At 40.1% G+C, this 23121-nt stretch overlaps 4 protein-coding genes across 5 annotated transcripts in view; 2 read left to right on the plus strand and 2 right to left on the minus strand.

The window, feature by feature from the left end:
• The window catches only part of LOC113685833 (uncharacterized), a 37935-nt gene extending 36842 nt beyond the window's left edge, over positions 1-1093 (minus strand). Inside the window, exons 1-2 of one of the 2 annotated variants that reach the window (XM_089202208.1) lie at positions 832-1081; positions 149-324 (exon numbers count right to left, since the gene is read on the minus strand). The gene's annotated coding sequence lies outside the window, so the exon portion shown is untranslated. Of the gene's footprint in view, positions 1-148; positions 325-831 lie in introns of both variants that reach the window. The other variant, XM_089202207.1, reaches the window with a different exon arrangement.
• A 12986-nt stretch (positions 1094-14079) lies between these two features.
• Positions 14080-14926, minus strand: LOC149048589 (uncharacterized). The gene is made up of 2 exons (XM_089199261.1): positions 14811-14926; positions 14080-14632 (listed from the first exon to the last, which is right to left on the minus strand). The coding sequence occupies exon 2, from the start codon at positions 14615-14617 to the stop codon at positions 14273-14275; it is 345 nt and encodes a 114-aa protein (XP_089055387.1). The 5' UTR covers positions 14618-14632; positions 14811-14926; the 3' UTR covers positions 14080-14272.
• A 687-nt stretch (positions 14927-15613) lies between these two features.
• On the plus strand, positions 15614-19849 carry LOC149048590 (uncharacterized). The gene is made up of 2 exons (XM_089199262.1): positions 15614-16915; positions 18599-19849. The coding sequence occupies exon 1, from the start codon at positions 16266-16268 to the stop codon at positions 16887-16889; it is 624 nt and encodes a 207-aa protein (XP_089055388.1). The 5' UTR covers positions 15614-16265; the 3' UTR covers positions 16890-16915; positions 18599-19849.
• LOC149048591 (uncharacterized) lies at positions 17709-19789 on the plus strand. Its single transcript, XM_089199498.1, has 2 exons — positions 17709-18419; positions 18599-19789. Exons 1-2 carry the CDS (start codon positions 17709-17711, stop codon positions 19787-19789), a joined length of 1902 nt encoding a protein of 633 aa, XP_089055624.1.
• Positions 19850-23121: the final 3272 nt, after the last annotated feature.

A 23121-nucleotide genomic window follows, 5' to 3' on the forward strand; every position in this document is an offset into this window, starting at 1 on the left:
TGTAACTAGCGTGACGTAATGTTCGATTGCGGTTATGTTTGACAAAACCCTACATTTCGACTTTCAAGTAATTCCTGTATGTATAACTATATTCAGTTGCATCCTCCTACAATTCTCATCGTCGATAGATTCATCGAAAAAAACTTACTAGGTCCTATGCCAGTGTCGCTGTCGCAAGATGTCGCTCTTTTCCTGTCAGTTTTTGCCGGCTGTCAGTTCATCGGAACAAGATTGTCGCCACATATTTTTAGCAATGTCGCTTGTCGCCAATACTCCTTGGAGGGCCTCATTGAAACGTCGATCCCTTCATGTACCTAATTGGGGCTATTAGGTTTGGCACATGAAACATTCGGCGTTTGAACCAGGCATGTATTCCAGGCAATGTCTCGAATAAGACATTCATACGTATATTAACTCCTTGATCAGAGAAACTTTAATTTATGCTTACATTCCAAAGTTAAAAAAATACGAAAGGAAGAGATTTGTCAGGAGCGTGGAAAAAGAGGAATCTTATTCGACCTTAAAGATTCGAAACTCTACTAGTCTCGATTTCAGTTGCGGCTGGAAGCTCTACCAAATGAGATCAAACTTCCTCAGCCACAACAACTTTGTCATTAATACGACCTTTGTAACTAGCGTGACGTAATGTTCGATTGTGGTCATGTTAAACAAAACCCTACATTTCGACTTTCAAATTATTCCTGTATATATTACTATATGTATATGTATATGTATATATATGTATATACTATATATATGTAATACTATATGTATTACAGCTGTATCCTCTTGCAATTCTTATCGTAGATAGATTCATCGGAAAAAACTTACCAGGTTCTGCGGGAGACAAACGTTTGTTTTGCCATTTAATCACGTCCCTGCTTGTTATATGACCCTCAGTTGAACGCTAATTTTTAAGTGTGGAGCTTTGTCGATACTGTGGCATAGGAACTTGCAAAGCATGGAAACCCACGTCAGTATTTCCTGAGAAACGTTTGTGGCAGCTCAATCTCTAGAAGCTAGAAGGAATTGAACTATTGAATCAAATTACTTTGTACTTCGCAATGCATCACCCATCTACGTAGTCGTACGTCATAAAGTTGAAGACAAAACAAACAAAGTAAATAGCTATTTTGGCTGGCTGTTCTTGATTAAAAAAAATGAATAAAGGCCTGATCACTGAATTAGTTAACGCAGAAGTATAAACACTCTTCTGAATGGTTCGATACAGAAATTTGGATTGTTTGAAATGGTTGTGTTCAACTGTTGCATGTTTTTGTCATCTCAAGGTTCAAGTTCTAAAAATAATGTTTAAATTTTCCCGGAACATCGAACAATTCATCACTTGAGAAGCCAATTTCGGTTTCAGGCAGAAAAGTTTCGAATAATTTACTTTTATTAATATATTTCCTTCCGTCCTTCCGAATCAGCCCTTTGACAAGAAAGACACCTTTCCAGGATTTCTTTTAGGTTGGAACTGTTAGATAGAGCAAAATTCGATTGTTACAATACAATACAATATAATACAAATTTTATTGTCAACTCCCCATGGGGGCTTTTCAGAGACAAATATTAATAATACAGATAATCAAAAAATACTCAAAAATTGTCAAGAAACAATTATTGAGAAACTATTTACATGTAAAATTTATGACATTACAATTTGATTTAAGATGATTAAAAAATACTCAAAAATTATCAATAAACTATTAAGAAACTATTTGCATAAAAAAATTATGACATTAAAAATTGATTGAAAGGAAGGCTTTCAGTTTACATTTGAAAATGATAAGAGATTCACTTAATTTGAAATGGGGTTTTAAGGCATTCCACAATGTTACAGTCCTGTAATAAAAAGTGTCCACTTGGTTTTAAAAAGCGGTGTATCAAGCTGGGAAGATGATCTGGTCGTCCAACTGCTGATATTCTCTCTGGAGATAAAATTTGAACTGAGGTAGTTTGGTACTTGATCTGTCATAGATTTAAAGGCCAAGATGGCGTCTTAGATACAGGTGGGACTTAACTGGTATCCATCTCAGGTTTTTCAGGGCAGGAGATACGTGATCAAACTTCCTTGTCCCGGAAACTATGCGAGCAGCGAAATTCTGTACTCCTTGTAGTTTGCGTATATTGCTGGCAGAAGTATTCGACCAGACGGACGAGCAGTAATACAACTTACTAAAGACGAGAGAATTAATTATTGCAACAAGTAGGTCTTTTCTAAATATATGTTTAACTCGGCTAATTTTCCCTAAGGCAGACATATCTTGTAATTTTTAACCAGAATGTCATGGTTGACACTGTCGAATGCTTTGCTCATATCAAGGAGAACTACAACTGATGTTTTCTTTTGGTCAGTTGCGGTGAGAATGCGATCAGAAATGTAGATCAGTGAGGTCTCGGTGGAATGCCATTTTTTATTACAACTTTGATGGAAGGAGAGACGATCGTTCTCTACCAGGTAGGGCATAAGTTGATTTAAAGCGATACGCTCGCATAGTTTTGAAAGAACAGGTAACAGTGATATAGGGCGGTACTGATTTGGCTTTTCTAGATCGCCTTCTTTCAACCCAGGGATCACTTCAGCTGTTTTCCACTCTAATGGAAAGATATTGCTTGTGAGGGACTCGCTAATTATGGAAGTCACGGATGGCAAAATAGCAGGAAGACTATGCTTGATCACTCGTACACTGATTTTGTCAATCCCCGTGGTTTTGTCACTTGGCATTGATGTAATTACCTTTTGGAATTCATCACAATTGACGGGTCTTCATCGCAATTGACGGGCCTTGTTTTTCCCTCTTGGAGTAGGATCCGTTTTTCACTTCTGAGAGTGTCTTGTTAAAAAAGTTTTCGGGTTGCTTATTTCTGCCTCTCTCTGCCAGGTGTGTTTTGAACGAATTTATGTTTTGAAGAATTAGTCGTTAGGAGTCGAAACAATTGGCCTTTAGCGAAGCCTTTCTTTGCCCTCAGTGGGTAACACTTTGTGCAGAACGTGTGCTTGAATGTCTCTGCTACCTTTGTTCGTTGAATTGGAATGAGTTTCGTCGATGCTTTCTCTGGGAAGGGCTTTGGAATGAGGGAAGCATATCTCTAAAAACTTCGAAAGGTGCGTATACTATGTTTCTGCCCTCAACTTGTGAGATGTTTGTGTATAAGCTCGTAACATGCATTGAAACCAGTATCACTTCTTTCGGAAGCTTTTTTTTTTCTGAGAAGTTCATGCTGTAACTTTGAGATATGACCTTTAATGTTGTGTGATCGGCTGAAGAATTTGATAGCTTTTCTGTTAGTCCTCCAGAAGGTGGAGATCTTTTGTTTAATAAGTAAAATGATACATCAACAGCACGATTTCTCTTAATATTACCATTTCCATTAAATTAGTCCTAATTAAATCAATTATATCCTCATTAACATATGTTAATTTATTTAATACATTATAAATATCAAACATACTAACTTTGTACCTTTGTATAGTATCTTTTGTGACACCATCATCTAATTCGATAACTCTTTTCAGTTCTGTTTAAGGTTTTTTCATTATCAACAGCTTCATCTGCTACATCATCTGTATCATCAATAAATGGATATTTGCTCAAAAAGTCTCCTTTTTGTTTTTCCTTCTATTCTTTTGGCTTGTTCTACCGTAAATGGATTTGTGTGTATACTTTTGAAGCAATAGCTTGTTAGAAGAATTTCTCTCTAACACTCGGTAAAATTCCTTTATTTCCTTGACCTGAATCCTCGGTAGAGCTTTCTTTTCTTTGGGGACTAGCCTGACCTCTAACGTTACTTAGAACAACTCACTTTACTCTGCTTTGTTCAATCTCTCTTCTCCGATTGAGAAATGCTGTGCACCAGCTTATAAAGATGACACCAAAGATGACACTTCTTAGCTGTCAATCTTCTTACATCGCGATCGCTCGGTTTCAGCCAGCGAATCACGTTAGAGTACCTACAACAGTTCCTGCGTACTCAGTATGCGCCTTCGAGTTGTTTACGCAATCACAAAATCATCTTCTACCTTAAATTTCTTGCGTTTATGATTATGATCGGCCAGAACAGAAGCAAGATTGATAATATAAAAATCCTAATAGACTTAGTAACAGAATTAAAATCATACTTGAAAAGGTATCTTACAAGAAAATTGTACTTGAAGGTTGTTACATAACAGCAGAGTAAACACAAAATTCGAAGAAGAAGGGGCGTACCCAGGGTACCACCCCTCAGAAAACTACGTGCTATTCGAATAAGTTATATAATTACAAATTCAGTGCGGAGATGAAAAAGCATAAGCTATTTACAATCAGAGTCACCTTTAAGAAGAGGTGTTGAAGGTGTTAATTTAAAATTTAAGAAATATTCTGGAATCGTGAATTTGACTTAGAATTTGACCAAAAAAAACCAGTCTGAAAGTAATCAATAGTATAAGAAGCAGGAGTTTCCAGGAATTCTTGTGCGAGGTTAACTTTTACCAGAGAGATTTACAACTAGAAAATTGACATAATTAAAAACATAGCTTATCACAAAATAGTACAACAAGATCTAATCACCGTAGAAACCGAGCAACTGTTTCCGTACAAAATTCACAACCGCAATAAGAAAAAGGTGAAAGAAATTGTACTTAGATGAGACCGCCAAAAGGAATAAGAAATAATCAACCTGTCTTATTTAATTTTTGTATGGAATGGCTTAAAGTAATATAATATTTCCATTCTTTTTCCCAATACCAATATAAGGAAACCCTTACAATATTTCAGATTAAATATAGTTCTATTTTTATCGTTTAACAAGATGTCTTGCTAAAGACATTTTATAATGTGTGATATTATATACCGGTAGTATTATACATAATAACATATTACAAATGTATAATACATGACTGTCAACATTTAAAATACAAGACGTAAATTATTGTGCTGGCAAGCCTATTTTATATTCATCATAACCCCATCTTCATTGCGTATGCGGGTCATTAAAAAAAGATATATGTAGGGCAGACAATTGAATGCCTTTTATGCTGAGGCTTTGTTTCAGAATAGTATAGGTTTCCGTATTTTTTGAGGGTCTCCAATAGGTTTTTCGGGATCCGAGATGAAGTTTATTGAAAGGCCGGGCACCGGGAATAGAAGGGAGCGAGATGTGGGATTCCTGGTATGAACGGGACACGGGAATGGGCGATTTTGAGGAGCGGGATTCGGGAAATAATCATTTAAACAAACTGAGAACCGGGATGTCTGTTGACGAGAATTTAATTGTGAAGAAATTGATCTTCTCAGTTCGTGTAAAGTACCAGGCGAACTGGCGGCGGTCGGGCTGTTCAGCGACACACTTCAGCTATTGCGCGGGAATGAAAATTGTATTAGAAGCGAAGTTGCCAATTTACCAAAAATCCTCAACGGCCCATAGGGTAACAAGGCATCTGAAACTACTGCTTCTGTTGAAATGCTTAACGGCCTTGAAAAACCTCTGGCAATTTTCAGAATTATACCCATATGACGCTCCTAACCTGTTGAGTTTGACGCGGAATCTATGCGGACTCCGCGGTCGCTGGTTAACTCCATACCAATCAAAGAGGACTGTGTACTATCTTCTTTTCCAAGTTTTATTCTCGACGAACTCCGCCGACGTTCTAACAATTCATTCTATCAATCCAAAATCTAACTTAAACTATATCTATTACAGTCTTTCATAGTTCACCTTGCGTAACTACCAGCTAGTGTTTTCCCTAAATCACGAGTGCAGTAAATTCCCAAGCCAACCTACTATAATATGTCTATATTTAATTCTTATTACCCAAAAGCACGTTTCCGTGCTACATGCCATCTCACCGATTTCAATGAAACTTTTCCAGTTTAAAGGGTCTACCTCAAAACTCAAAAAGACAAACCGGTTTCTGTTTTGGTTTTTTCCGAGGGGAGATAGAGCCCCCCCCCCCCCCCCCGTTTTTTCTTGGTTTTCACCAAGGAAATCGCTTCAAAATAAGTAAAATGTATGAAGCTCTCACTGCCATGGTATTTAACCAATTACTCTGAGAGTTTGCACACATATTTTTACATCCTAAGTTAATGCCCGCCGCAAGTATCAGTCAATTTGATGGGCGACTTGTCAATCAACAGAGACGAATAAACGACTGTGGTTCTAGATTTTTCGATTCATCCAAATATTTGACAACTTTGAGGTCAAATACCTCCCCCTGCCAGAAAGCTATAACATTAATCTTGATTCCCCTTTATAACCCATCATTTCATCTCTGAAAATCATCAAAAAAATCTTCAGGCACTACCATATTTTTGTCTTGGATGCCTTTTAAAATCTGCGACTGTGACAAGTTTCTCTCAACTACACTTGTCACGCAATTCTTGCTCTAGGCGGTCACTTGACCAAATAAACCTACATTTTTCAGCTCTTTATTCAAGATGATTGATTAAGAAAGGTAAAAAATATGAAAAACTTTCAAAATTCTTTGTAGGAGTGGAAAATTTCACGTTTAGAGAGATGCATGTAAGCGAAAAATCGATGAGAAAATCGTAGCGCTTCTTTCTTCTGTTGTTTATTACTTTAGAGATTTGCTAAAATCATCAAATATGGTTTTTGTACGGCACAAAACATTCATTAGTCTATACTTTGATTGTTTATCAACATCACTGCTCATTTTAGGTGATTTTAAAGTCACACGCATATCAATAGTTCTATCAAGCTAAAAACTGTGCTTCTATCCCGAAAACAAAATTAAAATAGAGTTGTCTTTGTCACTTACCGCCATCGAACATTTCCATACAAAACTCCGCTAAGCTAACATCTGTTGCGTAACCCGAAGATTCCGTGGGAATCATTCAATTTCAGAATAATCTTCAGATCTCCATGATTATTTGCTTCTTCGATCGTAAAGTATCTGCATTTTTTTTTCAAGCATTCTATTACTACATATAAATGTCACATTAGAGGCGGTTGCCTTACAAGTTTCCTCCCCTGTCCAGCACACATCTAGGAGATAAATCTTTGCTTTCTGAGAAAAGGTGGCTGTTTTCTGTGTTTTCCAAAGAACCCATCCAAAGTCCACTTGCCTAGGTAGGAATTGTTCGTCAGAATTTTACCTGAGGTCCGACCTTGAACGAAGCCACCCCCTATAGAATGGCAAGCCGGTCTTCGTCCATTTCCTCTTGATCTCATCATAGGCAGATTTTTTTGTCAGCTTCACTGTGTTTGCCTTTGATAGGGTGCTTTTGGATGGTAGCTAATGACTGAAACGTCTTGATACATCCCTCCTCTTAGCAAGAATATCTCGCTTTCTTGTTCAGTCTGTGACGGATTGGGTTTGGTTCTCGCGATGACCCGCGCTCAGAGATCTGTGCACATTGCTGATAACCACCCGCTTTTACGATTAGTCTGCTGAAGGTTTCTAATGTGATGAGCCTAGTAAGACCCTTAGGTGCTCCAAACTGTGCCAGTTGGTCTGCGCTATAAACTTGTCGCAGTTCTAAAGTCAGAGGGAGGATCGCCCAACTCTATTTATGTGAGCGCCTATACAGTACCTGCGTATCCCTAGCAATCATATGATACAAAGTTCATCTAAGTCACAAATCACCAGTTAGGAAAACTGATGTACAGATAAGCGCTCTTCTTGCCCTTCTTCCTTATTCATAGCCGACTCTAAGATAGCAGTTACAGTAAGCGTTCTATTAGGTTTACAGTCACCTTGCCATTAGGAGGACTAGCCACCAGCTTTGATTTCTTCTGCCATCTTCAGATTCACCTCTCTCTTAACTTTACGTCTCCGATTTTTATGAGGAGAATACTGGCATTTACGAACCCGAAGGTCTTAATTTCACATCGAGTTGTGCACGATATTTAAGGCATATCGTAAAATCGCGGCCTTCGTAATCCCCACATAAGCCAATACGTGCCAGAATAAGCTTCTTCTCGGACGAAACGCATGTTTGGAATACACTGAAGTCTTATAAATGCTCTCTACGCTGTACACCCACGAATTTAGAAGTTTGAGCTGTTGCCATCCCTGGCCAGCGCGAGAAAAATAACATTTGGTTCTACAGCTAGTTGCAACTCAGTAACAAAACAACTGCACCATCTTGACTCTATCAATTCAAGTGTTAAGTTGAATTGAGGGCTTTTTAGACACTCGATTTCTTATATGATATCACTATGAAGACGTAATACAACTAATACACCTACACCACATAGGATTAACAATGTCTGTTGCGCCGTTGCGAGAGGTGAGGATAATATTACCGGAAGTGTAAACTCTTTAAAAGTTTCAGAGATGTCTATGTTCGGCTGTCACAAAAAATTAACCCCCTCTTCAATTTACTGGGAAAAATGAACTTACAAACTCCTTGTTGAAAAAATTGGAATTCATTTGACCGATCTGCCGGTTGTTTCAATTTTGCTTTTTCCTCGAGCTGTTATAAAAAAGTTCATGAATTGACCAATGAAGAAAATATTTTGAAATACCGTTCCGAATTTGCCTTTTTTTTTCTGCGTGCAAATCAAGGGTAGACAAAGTTTTTAAAACAATTGAAAAGAATTTCATGGGGTTCACCTCGATAATTTTCGTCGGCCAGAGTCAAGACGCGCTAAGCTAAGCGACATCGCCCTTCAGTAAAATAATTTTCCAAATAATAAATGTGGCGGGCGTGAGGAAACGCACATTTTTTTCATTACTGTGAGCAAAGCCCAATGATGTACCTCAATTGGTACTTACGGTATCAAATATTGCCTACTTCCGCCGGCAAAGGAATCATTGATGGATCTGGACATTTTTTTTTTTTAATACAGTAATTCTTGGAAGGTTTTTATATGCAAAGAGGGAAAAAACCCATCTCTTGGTAATTCCGGAGGAAATATTGAAATATTGTGGCAAGTCGCCCAAAATTCGTTTTCTCTCCTACTTTCATATTTCGTAGCCCAATATGTCCTAATAATTGTGGTGTAGTTTTTTTTGTAAAAATTTATTTTAAAGTTTTCGAGAAATGATTTTTTCGTTCGACCGCTCAGATATGGAAAATTTCACCGTGAATATTACCGAGTTGTGTGACCTCATGTAACGAATTTACTTGACCTCCGGTATTTCTGTCAACATAATCCTTTGTTTTATCATCTAAACTTAATCCCCTGTCATTATTGAAGCTGGCAAAGAAATATTTATTTTTTGGTGAATATTTTTGTCCGACATGCTTTTTCTATGTCGAAAAGTAGCACCAAAACAAAGACAGTTTCAACGATGACCGATATGACAGAATCTACTGAGCTTCTAGCTTTTAAAAGACAAAAGGATGGTTATAAAGTTACTGTATTTGTGTTGTTCTATCGTGAGACGAACTCAAAGTCCGGCAAAATTTACTTGCTAGCGACTATGAAATATACATGGTGTATCTACTTGTCGCCACCGTTTATTGGCATAAATCACTACAATATGTAAAAAAATCTAACATAACGCGCTTACCTTATTTATTTATGATTTTATTAGCTGTTTCGATGACAAGTTATGCCTTACCACATTTAAGCCAGATTACAAATCTTCTCCACATTATTATATCTGTTCCTCCTGCTCCCTGTACATTTATTTATTTATTTTTGATTCTATGTGAATTGACAGGTCGGCTCATTGCCATGGGCCACGTGCTCATGTGTGAGGAAAAAAAAGTTGAGTGGAGGAGTTTGGAGTAAAGTGAGCGAATAAAGTTGTTAAAAAGAATCGAATCAGCCGAGTCCAATTGTCGTCCGGCAACGACAATATCAGTTGCATGACAAGCGTGACACATAAATTCAAAGATGAATCAACCTCCGGAATTACCAAGAGATGGGTTTTTTTCCCTCTTTGCATATCTCTAAAAACCTTCCAAGAATTACTGTATTAAAAAAACTAAAATGTCCAGATCCATCAATGATTCCTTTGCTGGCGGAAGTCAAAGAATGTTCACAAAAGTCAATTCTTGGTTTTCACCCACGTGACTTTTGTCCTAATACCATCAGTTATTAAAAATAAGTCTTCCTTCGAAGAAGAATTGACAACAGAGAGGAGAAGAAAGTAAATACAAGCGATAAGTCGCAACGACACGATGTGAGAATAAAGATAAAGATAGACCAGCACGGACTCCCCATGTGGCTTTCGTGGTCGCGTCGCATTACCGCCTTCAAATTATACTTTTTGCTCTCACAAGCATGTCTTAAAGAGATTTTCGCTTTTTATAAAAGATGATCGGAGGTTTTGTACAATTTGTTTTCAGCAAGGACTGATTGTGTATCAAACTCCACTGTTCCATGAATATTTGTTTTAAATTTTTAACTGCCGGGTGATACGTTGCGACGAAAGGCAACAACGTTCGTGACCTTTCGGCTTTTGTGTATGTTTAGAGGCCGATTGTCAAGAGGCAAAGCTGACCCCTGACAGACACCTTTCTATGATGTTTCCTGGGTACCCTCTTCCCTCGAGGCTTTGTTTGAATTTCAAACGGCCCACTTCAAATGTTTTTTTCGAAGAGTTAGTTCTAGGCAATCTTACTGCTTGCCTTTAACGAACCATATTTTACGCCTGGTGGATGGCACGAGGCGAAGTGCGTAATTTGGAAAGTCTCGGTCTGCCTCTAATGAGTTTTGATGTCCCAGATGGAATTTTTTGCGAATCTTTCCCCTTTGAACACCGTGGTATCGAGAAAAGTGATTTGGTTGATTTTCTGATATTTCAGCCGTGAATTTGACAGTAGGGTGGAAATAGTTAGCCCGTTTAATTTAATGAACCGATTTACCTCTTTCCTGTCGCAATCCCAAAGGGAGTAAACGGCATTAATGTAACGTTTCCATTCTTTTGGTTTGGTTTCGCTTTTATTGTTGGATTAATTTCTTTTCCATTTCCGCCATGAAAATATCGGCAAATGGCACCGCTATTTTCATATCCAAAGCGGTTCCATGTTTTTGGAGGAAGCTCTCCTCAATGAATTAAAACGAATTTAAGGATTAAGCCAAGCATTTCCGTGAGGTAGTGCGTTGGGATCGGTGCGCAATGATTGAGGAACTTTTCGTATGTTTCTCATATTATATTTGTTGCATAATCAGCAATTCATTTGAGCTATCATTAATCCTATTCATTCCGCCATTCACGTCTTGTCACGTTTTGTCGCAATATAAATACTTGTTAATGAGTGTATATTGTCCCAACCGTAATATATGCAGAAATGTTACCAAATATGTAAACTCGTGAGTTTAGCTCGATATAGGATTATTACTTTGATTAGTGTGTGTATAAATAGAAAACTTTTGCAGAACTGAGTAGTTAACAATATTCGTTCCTTTTTCTTGACGCATATTTATGTACCACTTTCTGCGACAATCCAAATGTCTATAAGAGGATCGTTCATCCGCTGCTAATATCTCACCTTCCCACCGCCGTGACCTTCAAGTTGATTCCTGACGCCACGTCAAAAGGCAGACCAAAACTTGTCGACAGCAGGGGCTACAGCTACAACATCAGGCGAAGGCGACCAAATGCTGTTGACTGGCAGTGTACTATTAGACGAAAGGTAAATACTGTTAGTAGATAAAAGCAAAAAAAAAACATAACCAAAGTTTTAATCATTTCGTCATCTGATAATTTTTCATTCTGTTTTATTGAAGGTGAACCCATGTAGAGCGGCTCTTATAGAGCGCGACGATGGCTCATTCCAGATCGGAGCACACGCACGCAACCATCCCGCAGACGTCGGCGCAGCAGTCTCAGCCACTATCTCAGCCAAAGTCAAAGCGATCGCCGCCGAGAACATCCTCCGACCAGCGTCGAGTATCGTCGAGGAGATACTTCTACAAGAGCTGACTGATGCTCCCTGCCCGAGTCTACCCAAACCTGAATACATCGCCAGGACTGCCAACCGGTTCCGCCAACGCCTGAGGCCAAAAGACCCAACAGACTAAGCCTTCGAGTTAGAGCACGACCACCTCCCGGCTGGCTTCTTCCGCGCCGATGTTCAAGTACATGGCCGTCGCCACTTGATGTTTGCCACAGAACAGCAACTACAGTACCTCGCCCGAGCAAAGAACTGGTACGTGGACGGCACCTTCAAACTCTGCAGACCTCCCTTCACCCAGCTCCTCACCGTGAACACCTTCGTAAAACAGGATGATCACGCCAAGCAGGTGCCCCTCCTGTTCGTCGTAATGTCGGGGAAGAACAATCTTCGATCTCTGGGAGCAATATGACAACAACGAGAGGTCCGCCAGACAGCTACTGAAAGCCTGTTCTTTCCTGAACGGTCCTGTTTAAAGAGCAGCAGACACCACAACCATCACAAACAAAAGGCTCCTTTAGGAGCCACCAAATAAAATAAAAGAAATGACCAACAATGAATATGATTTATAAATATTGCTTTCAAAGAATCGCCATTTTTAAACGTTGTCAAATCCAGCCGTGTATGTATGGAGCGAAGTAACTTATGTATGGAGCGAAGTAACTTATTTGATGGAGCGAACTAACTTTTGAGTGGAGCGATCTGACTTCGGTATGGAGCGATCTGATTTGGAGCGATCTAACCATGGAGCAATCTAACCGTAATTCGTTTACAAGCGTCAAATTTGCCGACTGATTCTCAATGTGTGATTTTCCTTTTGCATTACTGTGCCTCTCATAATTTTCTTTTATTGTGATACGATAGCCATCGAATATATCTTAGAATAATTTTCATCTCCTTCTTTTCTCCAGGAGGTAAATTTCAACCAGCTAGTGCCGTCTTCGGTGCCAACGCTTGAAGAAACGCTCAGGTGTTACGAAGAAAATGTCTCAAGTTCAGTGGAATCAGTGGAATATCCTGATCCAGTTGACATTGAAAGCATGGAGAATTGCCCGTTGTCATCAAAAGCCATCAAGACTTTATCGAAAAGTGTTCAATTGCCGGAAGAGTGCACTGTATACAGCAATGAAAAGAGGTAATGAAATCCATGATGAACTGTTTGAAGGAGAAGGTGAGGATGTTGCTGTTGAAGATGCCGTAAATATGGCAGGAGCACTATGCTTTGTAAACTCAGTCGGACAGGGCTATGATATGTTTGGACATGACTGTGAGGATCAGCTAGCAACAGTGTTCGAAATGCTATGTACCACGCAGCAGTCAAGGTGTTATGCAGTTGTATCCTCAGGAAGAACCATGCTTCTTATTGTCAATGAGGATGGCTCATGTATGATTGTTGACTCTCACAAGCATATAAATCATGGAGCTGTTATTGCTTATTGCCCTTCAAACTCAGTCAAGATGCTGGCCAAGTGGCTGCAGGCAATGATGCAAAGAACTTGGCAAATAGATTTAAGATTTTGTTCTGTGACACCTATTTTTTATGTAACACCATAGTCTCATTCCTATGTGGATCCAGGGGGGTGGGTTATCAAAGTTATCTTTCATCTGTTATATACGTATGGGTGTTTATTTATTTATTTATTTTTTTATGTACCCGAAATAAATTGCTTTGTTGGAACCTGGAGTAAATGAGTCACGTACTGTACTAGTTATTGTGACAAAAATAGAGTCCCCTTACTGGGCCACATTTTTTCAGCCTGAGCTGAAATTACTTGCTTGCTATAAACTTTTTTTCGGCCTAATTTCCTTAGAAGTTGGGCTAACAACCAAGCTTCTCATTCCCTGCGCCAAACCCATAATTCGCCACATAATTCTGCCACTTAGTAATTTACCAAAAAACTGCGATCAGGCGCCTGTTTTGGCATAAGAAGGGGAAAGTGGCCATTATCTTAGGTCAACATATAATAAACGTTTGAGTTTATTTTACAATTTTCGGCCGGTGTACATTTCTTCATGCATACCGAAAGTGAGCGATTTGATGCATGTGCTGTTCAGTGGCCACGATTTTTCAAACCTACCAGGGAAACGAAAATTGATTCGAGAAAGTTGGGAGTTTGAAAAATCGAAGGTACAAATGTAGGCTAAGGATGGGAAACGACTTTTGGTTCGAGTCTACGGGGGTTTCGCAAAAAAATGAGGGGGGGGTGTGGTTTGAGAAATCGGAATTCTACTGTTTTTCAAAGAAAAAAAGACAGAAGAACTTGATTCAAAATCACTGACATCAAGGAATGAACTATTTTATTTCTCCGAGGATTGGTACGGTTGACAAGTGCAAACAAAAGAACACAAATCGTACATAACCAAACCAAGTAAAAAAATATCTTCAAGCAAATACAAAACGCACCAAACGTGGTCAAGCTGGCTCCTCTCAGGGGCAAGTGTTGGAATTTCCGGCCGGCCATCTCGGGTACCGCCTACAAATTGATGTCTCTAATCATGCATGCGAGCACGAAACGAACTTGATTGTAAGTGAAACTCTCGTTAAGTTCGTCTCTAATGCTTCTCAACTTGGCGTCCTTGTTACAGCTTATAGTTTTCTTGATTGCTTCGAAAGTGTCCCCCGTTATTCCAAGCAGAATCGCCATTCGCTCATGGTCGAGCGGTGCTCCGGCAGCTAACGCATCTATCGTGTACACTTCTGCTGTAGACTCTTGTACGCGCAGCCTTGCTGAAATCTCCTTACAATTCTGGCCAGACTTCAAAAGTTCGTATGCGTTCATCTTCGTGTCGGAGGGCTGGTTTTTTCCGTAAAGACGCATCAGTCTGCGTGTTTCCTGCGACACAGCAACGGATAATATTTTAGAGTAAATCAATGAAAAGTAACAGTGAAAATAAGGCGTCAGAAATACATTTCAGTGTAATGAGTATTGGAATTTTGGAGTGGCAAAAATACTTTGGAGCGTAAAAGCATCACTGAACATTTATCGGCATGCGATTTTGGCATACACATACCGGGTTTAGATCATGCACTGATCTCTTTGCGCTTCTCTCCTCTTCAGGAGCCTGCTCAAGTGGACGTTTTCTAACGAGGCAAAAGAAAGTACACGCAAAATGAATGATCAGCCATGCTTGTGGAATTAATTGCAGGAATAACAACACTGAAACGACGCGGCAACGTATAGAGGATTACTGATAAAGACGCACGTGTTTCTTCGCCAGAATTTCCACGTGTGACATCCCGCGGTTTAAGGATCTTCTTTCAGTTAGGGGGCAAAACCTGGCTAAAATGGTATCGTTTTACCAGATCAATCGAAGAAGCGATCTTTTGAAGGTATTTTGAAAGGGTTCCTCACATACAAATTCCACGAAAATTCGCCAGACGATAAAGGATACATAAAACAAAAACATATCCATTTTTGAGAGAGGAATGTTTGTTATGATCCCGATTTTTTAAAATACAATTTGAATTTCGCGCTAAATTGCCTTTTAGCCTATGAGAACGTCTTAACTAATTGGATCAGCGTGGAAACTCAAACGGCTCCCGCTGCACCGGGCCTATTGTTTTCACAGTAGTTCTTACGCGAACCATTAGTTAAAGGACTTTACAAAATGAAGTAACATGTTACAAAAAATAATACATTGGGAATCATACATAGGCGCGCATATATATGGAAGTTTTTGTAATCATGATTCAAAGCATTTTCCATCTTAAGAGTCAGCGCCAACGCACTCTACGATTGTTATTCGAGGATTGTCTATTCAATTCTACCTCGCATTTGCATGCATTCTGAGATCACATGAGATAGCAAGTCACGTGACTTCGAGCTCAGTGCGAGTTTGATTTCGGGCAAGGTCGCTTGGAGCTCTAGTCGCTCCCACAAAATTTTCAGAAATTTCATCCATTTCTCGTTCAGAGCCTCAAGCCGAAGATATTAGCGATGTCAAAACAATCTGAGGACGATCTCCTCGCCGACGAAATTGAGGACGAGGGCGAAGAAGACCAGATAAACATGGATTCGCTACCCGACGAACGCAACGCGGTGCCTGCACACGCTTCACGACAACTCAAGGACAAAACAGCCGCTTCCTCGGAAGAAATTAGCCAACTCACCCACGCAATTCTAGGCCTGACGAAAAGCCTGCCAGAACTCATCAATTCGCCGCGGGGAGAGACAAAAGACAAAGGAAAACGGCCGGCGAGCAAATCTCCAAACGCTGTTCCCGCCAAAAAAGCAAAAAAAAAAAGATGGCGAGGCGAGAAGCTCCACGAGCGCCTCCGACCAGTCAACTGACTGCGAGAAACTCTATGACTCTGTGTTAAACAACAACAGTGATGAGTCAGAGCCAAACACCACTCGTAGTGGTGATGAGGATGATTTCCTCTTTGAACTCGTAAAAGAATACGAGTCTGACGATAACGTGGGCGAAAGCCTCGAAAATGAGAAACTAGCCAAGCTAGTTGACAAAATGTTCCGCTGCAAACTAAGCGAGAAAAATCTCAAAGACCGGCTTGAGAGGCAGGAGAGACCGGCTAATTGTACTACAGCCAAGCCTCCCAAGGTAAACCCGGGCATTTGGCGTCGACTGAGAGAGCCAACTAAGAAGAGGGATTTACAATTTTTCAAAATACAACAAGCCCTCACAAAAGGCATCCTGCCAGTTGTCCGAATCACGGACAAGCTTATGCAGGCAAAATCGCTTAATGCTGATGAATGCCAAGACCTAAAGAAACAGGGGCTGGAGGCCATGTCCCTCCTCACTCATGCCTCTTATGAAATAAACATGCAGCGCCGTCTTCTACTGAGACCAGATATTGGGAGGGAATACTCAGCTCTCTGCTCCTCCCTATTGCCATTTACAGATTTTCTCTTTGGAGATGATCTACATCATTTGAAAGATATTGGCGATCAAAACAAAATCGGGGCCAAGATCACCCCTAATTATAAAGGGCATCGCCCTTCTCCAGGAAGACCTGGCAATAACAGCTATAATGGCTATAAGCAGTCAAAAAACTGGAGAGGCAACAACTTCAAACCTTGGAAATCCAAGAACAATGCCAACCGGGACAAGACAACCCGGACAAGCCAATAGAACACTTGCTGCCAGCTACTAGCACAGTAAGTATATGTTCGCCTCTTTGTACCAATGTATATATTGCTGGAAACATAGCTAAGCATTTCAGTGCTTGGCAGACGCTCACGTCTGACCCCTACATTTTACGCATCGTTAAGGGTTACCAACTAGAGTTTTGCAACCCTCCTTGCCAGGCACTCACCCCTAGAGCTGTCAAACTTTCTTGTAAAGAGACAGATATTGCTACTACTGAAATTAACAAGCTTTTAACTAAAGGGGTCGTTGGGAAAGCTACTCATGTTCCTGGTGAATTTATCTCAACAATTTTCACCAGGCCCAAAAAAGATGGGTCTCACCGTCTTATTTTGAACTTGAAAAAGCTAAATGAGCATATTGAGTACCATCACTTCAAGATGGATTCACTGCCTAACGCACTTCAACTTATGAAGCCTAATTGTTGGATGGCTGTCTTAGACCTAAAAGACGCATACTACTCTGTTCCTAGTAGGACTGAGGACAGAAAATACCTTCGTTTCGAGCACCAAGGCCAACTTTATGAATTTGTTTGCCTTCCTAATGGCCTCTCTAGTGCACCCAGAATTTTTACCAAATTGTTGAAACCTGCCCTTGCCAAATTAAGGGAGGATGGGGTGCTTCTAGTAATTTACATTGATGACATTATACTTTTTGGCCGATGACCCTCAGACATTGGTCATATTTATACAAAGGGCTATTACATTGTTGCAGTCTCTGGGATTCACTATCCATTCTGATAAATCCCAACTTGTCCCATCCCAGAGAGTCAATTTCCTGGGTTTCATTTTAGACTCGGTTGTGATGACAGTCTCTATGAAATCGGACAAGGCTGATAAAGCGAAATCAGCCATTTTACAGCTCCTCAGAACGGAGCAGCCTCTTATTAGAGAGGTTGCATCTGTAGTTGGGCAAATGGTGTCATGTTTTCCTGGAGTCAAATATGGCCCACTGTATTACCGTGCTCTTGAAAATGACAAAACTGATGCTTTAAAGACGAATGGGTGGAACTTAGATGACAGAATGCTCATCTCTGATATAGCTAAGAAAGACATGTCTTGGTGGCTTTCAAATATTGACAATGATCCATGCCCTGTCCGGCCTATGAAATATAAATTAACCCTTAAATGTGATAGCTCTCTAGAAGGATGGGGAAGTGTTATTGAAAATTCTTCCCTTGCCGCAAATGGGCGATGGTCCCACAGTGAGAGTATGTGCCACATAAACTATTTGGAGATAAAAGCAGTCCTGTTTGGCCTTCAGTCCTTGTGCTCAGACTTAACAAACTGTAACATCAAAGTATTGTCTGATAACCAAACTGCGGTTTCCTACTCGAGAAATATGGTTGGCACTCACTCTCGGGACTGTAATGAGATTGCAAGAGAAACTCTTATGTGGTGCAAAGACAGGGGCATATCCTTAGCTGTCACCCATTTACCTGGAAAACTTAATGTTGACGCTGACCTAGCAAGTAGACATTTTCGTGATGACACGGAATGGTCATTAGACACTCATGTTTATAACAGCTTAATTACTAAATGGGGTAATCCTGAGATTGATCTTTTTGCATCACGGTTGAATGCAAAACTGCCCTGCTACGCAGCATGGAAACCTGACCCATGTGCTCATTTTATTGATGCCTTTACACTTGACTGGTCTGTGTTTAAACTTGTTTACTGCTTCCCACCTTTCAGTGTCATTGGGAAAGTACTTCAGAAGATAATATTCTCCGAGACAACAGCAATCGTAGTTCTCCCCGACTGGCCAACACAGTTTTGGTACCCACGAGTAATGTCAATGCTAGTGGCGCCTCTACACCGAATAAAGCTGCAGAAGTCAACCCTGACCCTTCCCCACGATGTCAAGAACGTCCATCCCCTCTACCCCAAGCTCCGACTGATTGGCTGTCTTGTGTCAGGAAATCCCTCCAGCTGCAAGGAATAACTGGTGAAACTTTGAACATTATTATTGATTCTTGGAGAGAAAGTAACCAGAAGCAATACAGATCCAGCATATCAGCTTGGATAAATTACTGTAAAGAACAGAAGATCAGCATTACAACACCTTCATTACCACAACTGTTGAACTTTCTAACTCTTCAGTCCAAAAAGCTTAGCTACAGTGCTCTAGGGACCACTAGAAGTGCTCTTTCCTCCTTCATCAATATTGATGGCTTCAAAGTAGGAGAACACCCTATTATTTCACGTTTTATGTCGGGTGCTTTCAACAGGAAACCAACTTTCCCCAGATATGTGGAAACATGGAACCCCCAAATTGTTCTCAGCCACCTCAAGGGCTATCCTGACACCAAGGAAATGTCTCTGAAGCAATTGACTTTGAAACTGACTATGATTTTGGCCTTAGTTACTGCACAACGAACACAGACTCTTAAGTTGCTGTCAATCAATGACATGCAATCTAAAGATGGAGAATATGTTTTTCAAATTACTTCCATTCTAAAGCAAACAAGTGCTCATGGTGGCCGGCAAAGACACCTGCCACCTATTGTGTTGAAGAAATATGACCATGATAAAACTCTTTGCGTTTTTACATTGTTACAAGAGTATCTTATTAGAACTTCTAACTTAAGGGGTTCATGTTCTCAACTCCTGATTTGCCACTGCAAGCCTCATGGGCCTGCTTCTAAAGACACTATTTCTAGGTGGCTCAAACAAGTTATGCTTGACGCTGGAATTAATACTTCTGTTTTTAAGCCTCACTCCACCAGAAGTGCAGCCACTTCTGCTGCAAAGTCAGCTGATGTTCCTCTAGATGAAATTATGACCACAGCTGGCTGGCGTTCAAGCTCTGTGTTTGCTGTTTATTATAACAAACCACTGTTAAATGATAGTTCCTTTGCCAACAGTGTACTGGGAAAGAATTAGTGCCTTGGTAATAAATGCCATGCTTACGTTTCCTTATCTGGAATGTGTATTCTTTATTTTTTGAGAGCCCTATAGAGCTCTAAAATCTCATGTGATCTCAGAATGTATGCAAATGCGAGGTAGAATTGAATAATTAAACGAGACTTACCTGTAAGTTGAAGTTTGATTGAGATTCTACCGTAGCATTTGCAGAAATGAAGAGATCACATCCCTCCCTTCCCCTCCCCCTGTTCATATCATCCTATGGTGTTGCATACACCATATATTTACTATTCATCTATGGGGTGGTCTACAGGACTCCTCAAAAAAAAAAAATGCTTTCAAGACTGAGCTCGAAGTCACGTGACTTGCTATCTCATGTGATCTCTTCATTTCTGCAAATGCTACGGTAGAATCTCAATCAAATTTCAACTTGCAGGTAAGTCTCGTTTAATTATTCAATTATTTGCATTCATTATTGAGGTCGGATTTTCTTCCTAGAAAAGGGCTATTGTGTTTATATGATAAACAAAATAATACATGGTTGCTTGTAGGTATGGAATTTCTCTTCGCATGTTCAACTCGACATCTCACTCGTTCACTGTGCTCACTCGTGAGCTATCGAGTTAAACACTCGAAGATTAATTCGATATCTACGCGCGCCCATGTATTATTCCCTATACATGGGACCAGGGAGAGTAAGATTTCAGGGGGAGGTAGAGGTTTCGTTCGATTCTCGTATTTCGTGTACGTGACATGTTGTCGTTTCGCCTTATTTTAGACATTTATGCCTTGTGTTAGCTGGTTTTAGATAGTTTGCGAGTGGTTGTAGATGTTTTTGAGGTGGTTGTAGGTGGTTGTTGAAATTTTTGAGGTGGTTGTAGATGGTTGTAGGTGGTTGTAGGTGGTTTTAGGTGGTTTTAAGTCGTTAATTTTTTTAGTACTTACCGAAATTTCACACCCGAGATGAGCACCAACACGGCGGACGCTTAATTTGCATAAGTGTATGACGTCAGCTTCAAACCGAGAACTCGATTGAAAAGCTACATACTGATTTAGTTAATTGATCGGTTGTATAAGCGCCTCATCTTACATGCTAACATGGAGATTTGCTGTTCATTTAAATCGTTCGCTAGTGGGACTTTTGGGTATAGTTATCGAGAAGACCGACGTTGCATATCTCAGGTCGTTCCCTTGCGTAGTTGTAAAAAAGACATTTCAAGTCACTTGCGGAGTTCCAGAAACTGAAGTTGATCTTATTTTGATGCGAGCCGGCATCTTCGAGACGCCATAAGATATCGATGATTTGACAATCTGCCCCACTCATAGATCAAATCTCGGTACAGGTGTTGGGTGGAGTCGTGGTTCCATTAGTAGATGTAGAGTGCCTAAAGAAGTGTACGGGGTAAAGGTAGGGTTAAGTCGATTCCAAAAGCCGATTGGGGAATTGGCAAGCGTGTACCACAGATAGTAAGCATGACGTCTGGAAAATTCATACTACCACCGTGTGCAAAATTATGCATCCCGTCAGACTTAGGTCTCGATTGGGAACTGATCAATACCCACCCTGTCAGCACCTACGCTGCTACTGAAACAACTATTAGTGACCACAAAAGTGACATATTCAAATATTGTTTATTCAACATAAAAAAAATCTTCATACAGGGTAAATATTCATTTGTGTTGGGATCAATTATTGCGTGACTAGCTTATGATATATATGGGGCAGGGGAAAACACAACCTAAAACCTGGGTTTCTGGCAAAACGTAATACCCAAGCGTAATATAATAACCAAAACAGCCTATTGGTCTTACAAAATCAAAAATAAACAAGGTAAGAGCGTTATGTTAGATTTTTTTACATATTGTAGTGATTTATTCCAATAAACGGTGGCGACAAGTAGACACACCATGTATATTTCATAGTCGCTAGCAAGTAAATTTTGCCGGACTTTGAGTTCGTCTCACGATAGAACAACACAAATATACAAGGAAATTTTTACAGTAACCTTAAAACCATCCTTTTGTCTTTTAAAAGCTAGAAGCTCAGTAGATTCTGTCATATCGGTCATTGTTAAAACTGTCTTTGTTTTGGTGCTACTTTTCGACGTAGAAAAAGTATGTCGGACAAAAATATCGCCTCCTGAATGCCAGACAGCCTATTCGCCTTGTGCTTTTCATGGACTGAGAGGATTAATTTCATCACAAATTCTCGTCAACGGACATCCCGGTTCTCAATTCGTTCAAGTGATTATTTCCCGAATCCCGCTCCTCAAAATCGTCGATTCACGTGTCCCGTTCATAATAGCAATCCCGCATCTCGCTCCCTTCTTACTTTAAATTCCCGGATCCCGGCCTTTAAACAAGCCCAATCATAGATCCCGAAAAACCTATTGGGGACCCTCTTGTGTGGCATAGGATAAAATATAGACTAGACTCTTAGACTCTTGGACCATTGGACTATTTTTTGGACTAGTTTTGGGACCATTTTTTTTGGACCCTTTTTTTTGGACCAATTTCTGGATCATTTTATCGGGGGGAGGCAGACCATTACTACCTAGGGAGGGGTGGGATACACTCTATCAGTACTCACGGAGGGGTGGGAAGCAGACTGTTGTCTTGTTTTTTTGTCATGCGAATGAGAAACTGACACCTAAACACCCGACTATAACTGTTGTTGAAAATATCACCAATTCCCTTTTTCGATCCTCCGCTGTTGAGTCATGCTAGTCTCCTTTAAGTCGACTAGTTCTATTGCTGAATGATACTCACGAGCTGTCACGAATCATCCATAAGTTGCTTCAACTTTCCTTTTGTGTGTAAAGTATATCACTACTAAATTTATCTTTTTCCTCTTGTCATTTATTTTATCCAGACAACAGAGATTCCGGAGTTTCCGATCCCTAGCCCTTAACTTAGCAGCATACTATTCACAAGCATTACAGCAATTTTAATTTTTGTACCTTTACTATTAGAATATTGTTGGTAGTTGTGTACAAAGCGATCTTCTCTCCTTTCAGTTACTCTGTTTTCCGGCTCAAAGTGCCATTTCGTACCCATTTCCCCACAGCCCACGCACTTTAACTTTGTTTGTAAAGTTCGGTTTTTTTCGTTTTTCTGCATATTACTTTAATCTGGTCTGAAGTTAGCAGACACCTATCAACTTTGACTGTTTCAGAAATTGGAAAGAGATGTCATGTCCTCTCAAGTCATTGTGAAATATAGAGGTCGCGGATCCATATCAGTATCTGGGCAACTGCTCACCTACCTCTCCCCTTACCCAAGAACAGTCAATTGATAACAAGTGAGGGTTTATGTTGGGTTAGGGGAGGGGTAGGTGGGCAGTTGCCCAG

Source organism: Pocillopora damicornis, chromosome 3 (assembly GCF_964200805.1).
Source record: "Pocillopora damicornis chromosome 3, jaPocDami1.2, whole genome shotgun sequence".
Taxonomy (NCBI): Eukaryota; Metazoa; Cnidaria; class Anthozoa; order Scleractinia; family Pocilloporidae; genus Pocillopora; species Pocillopora damicornis.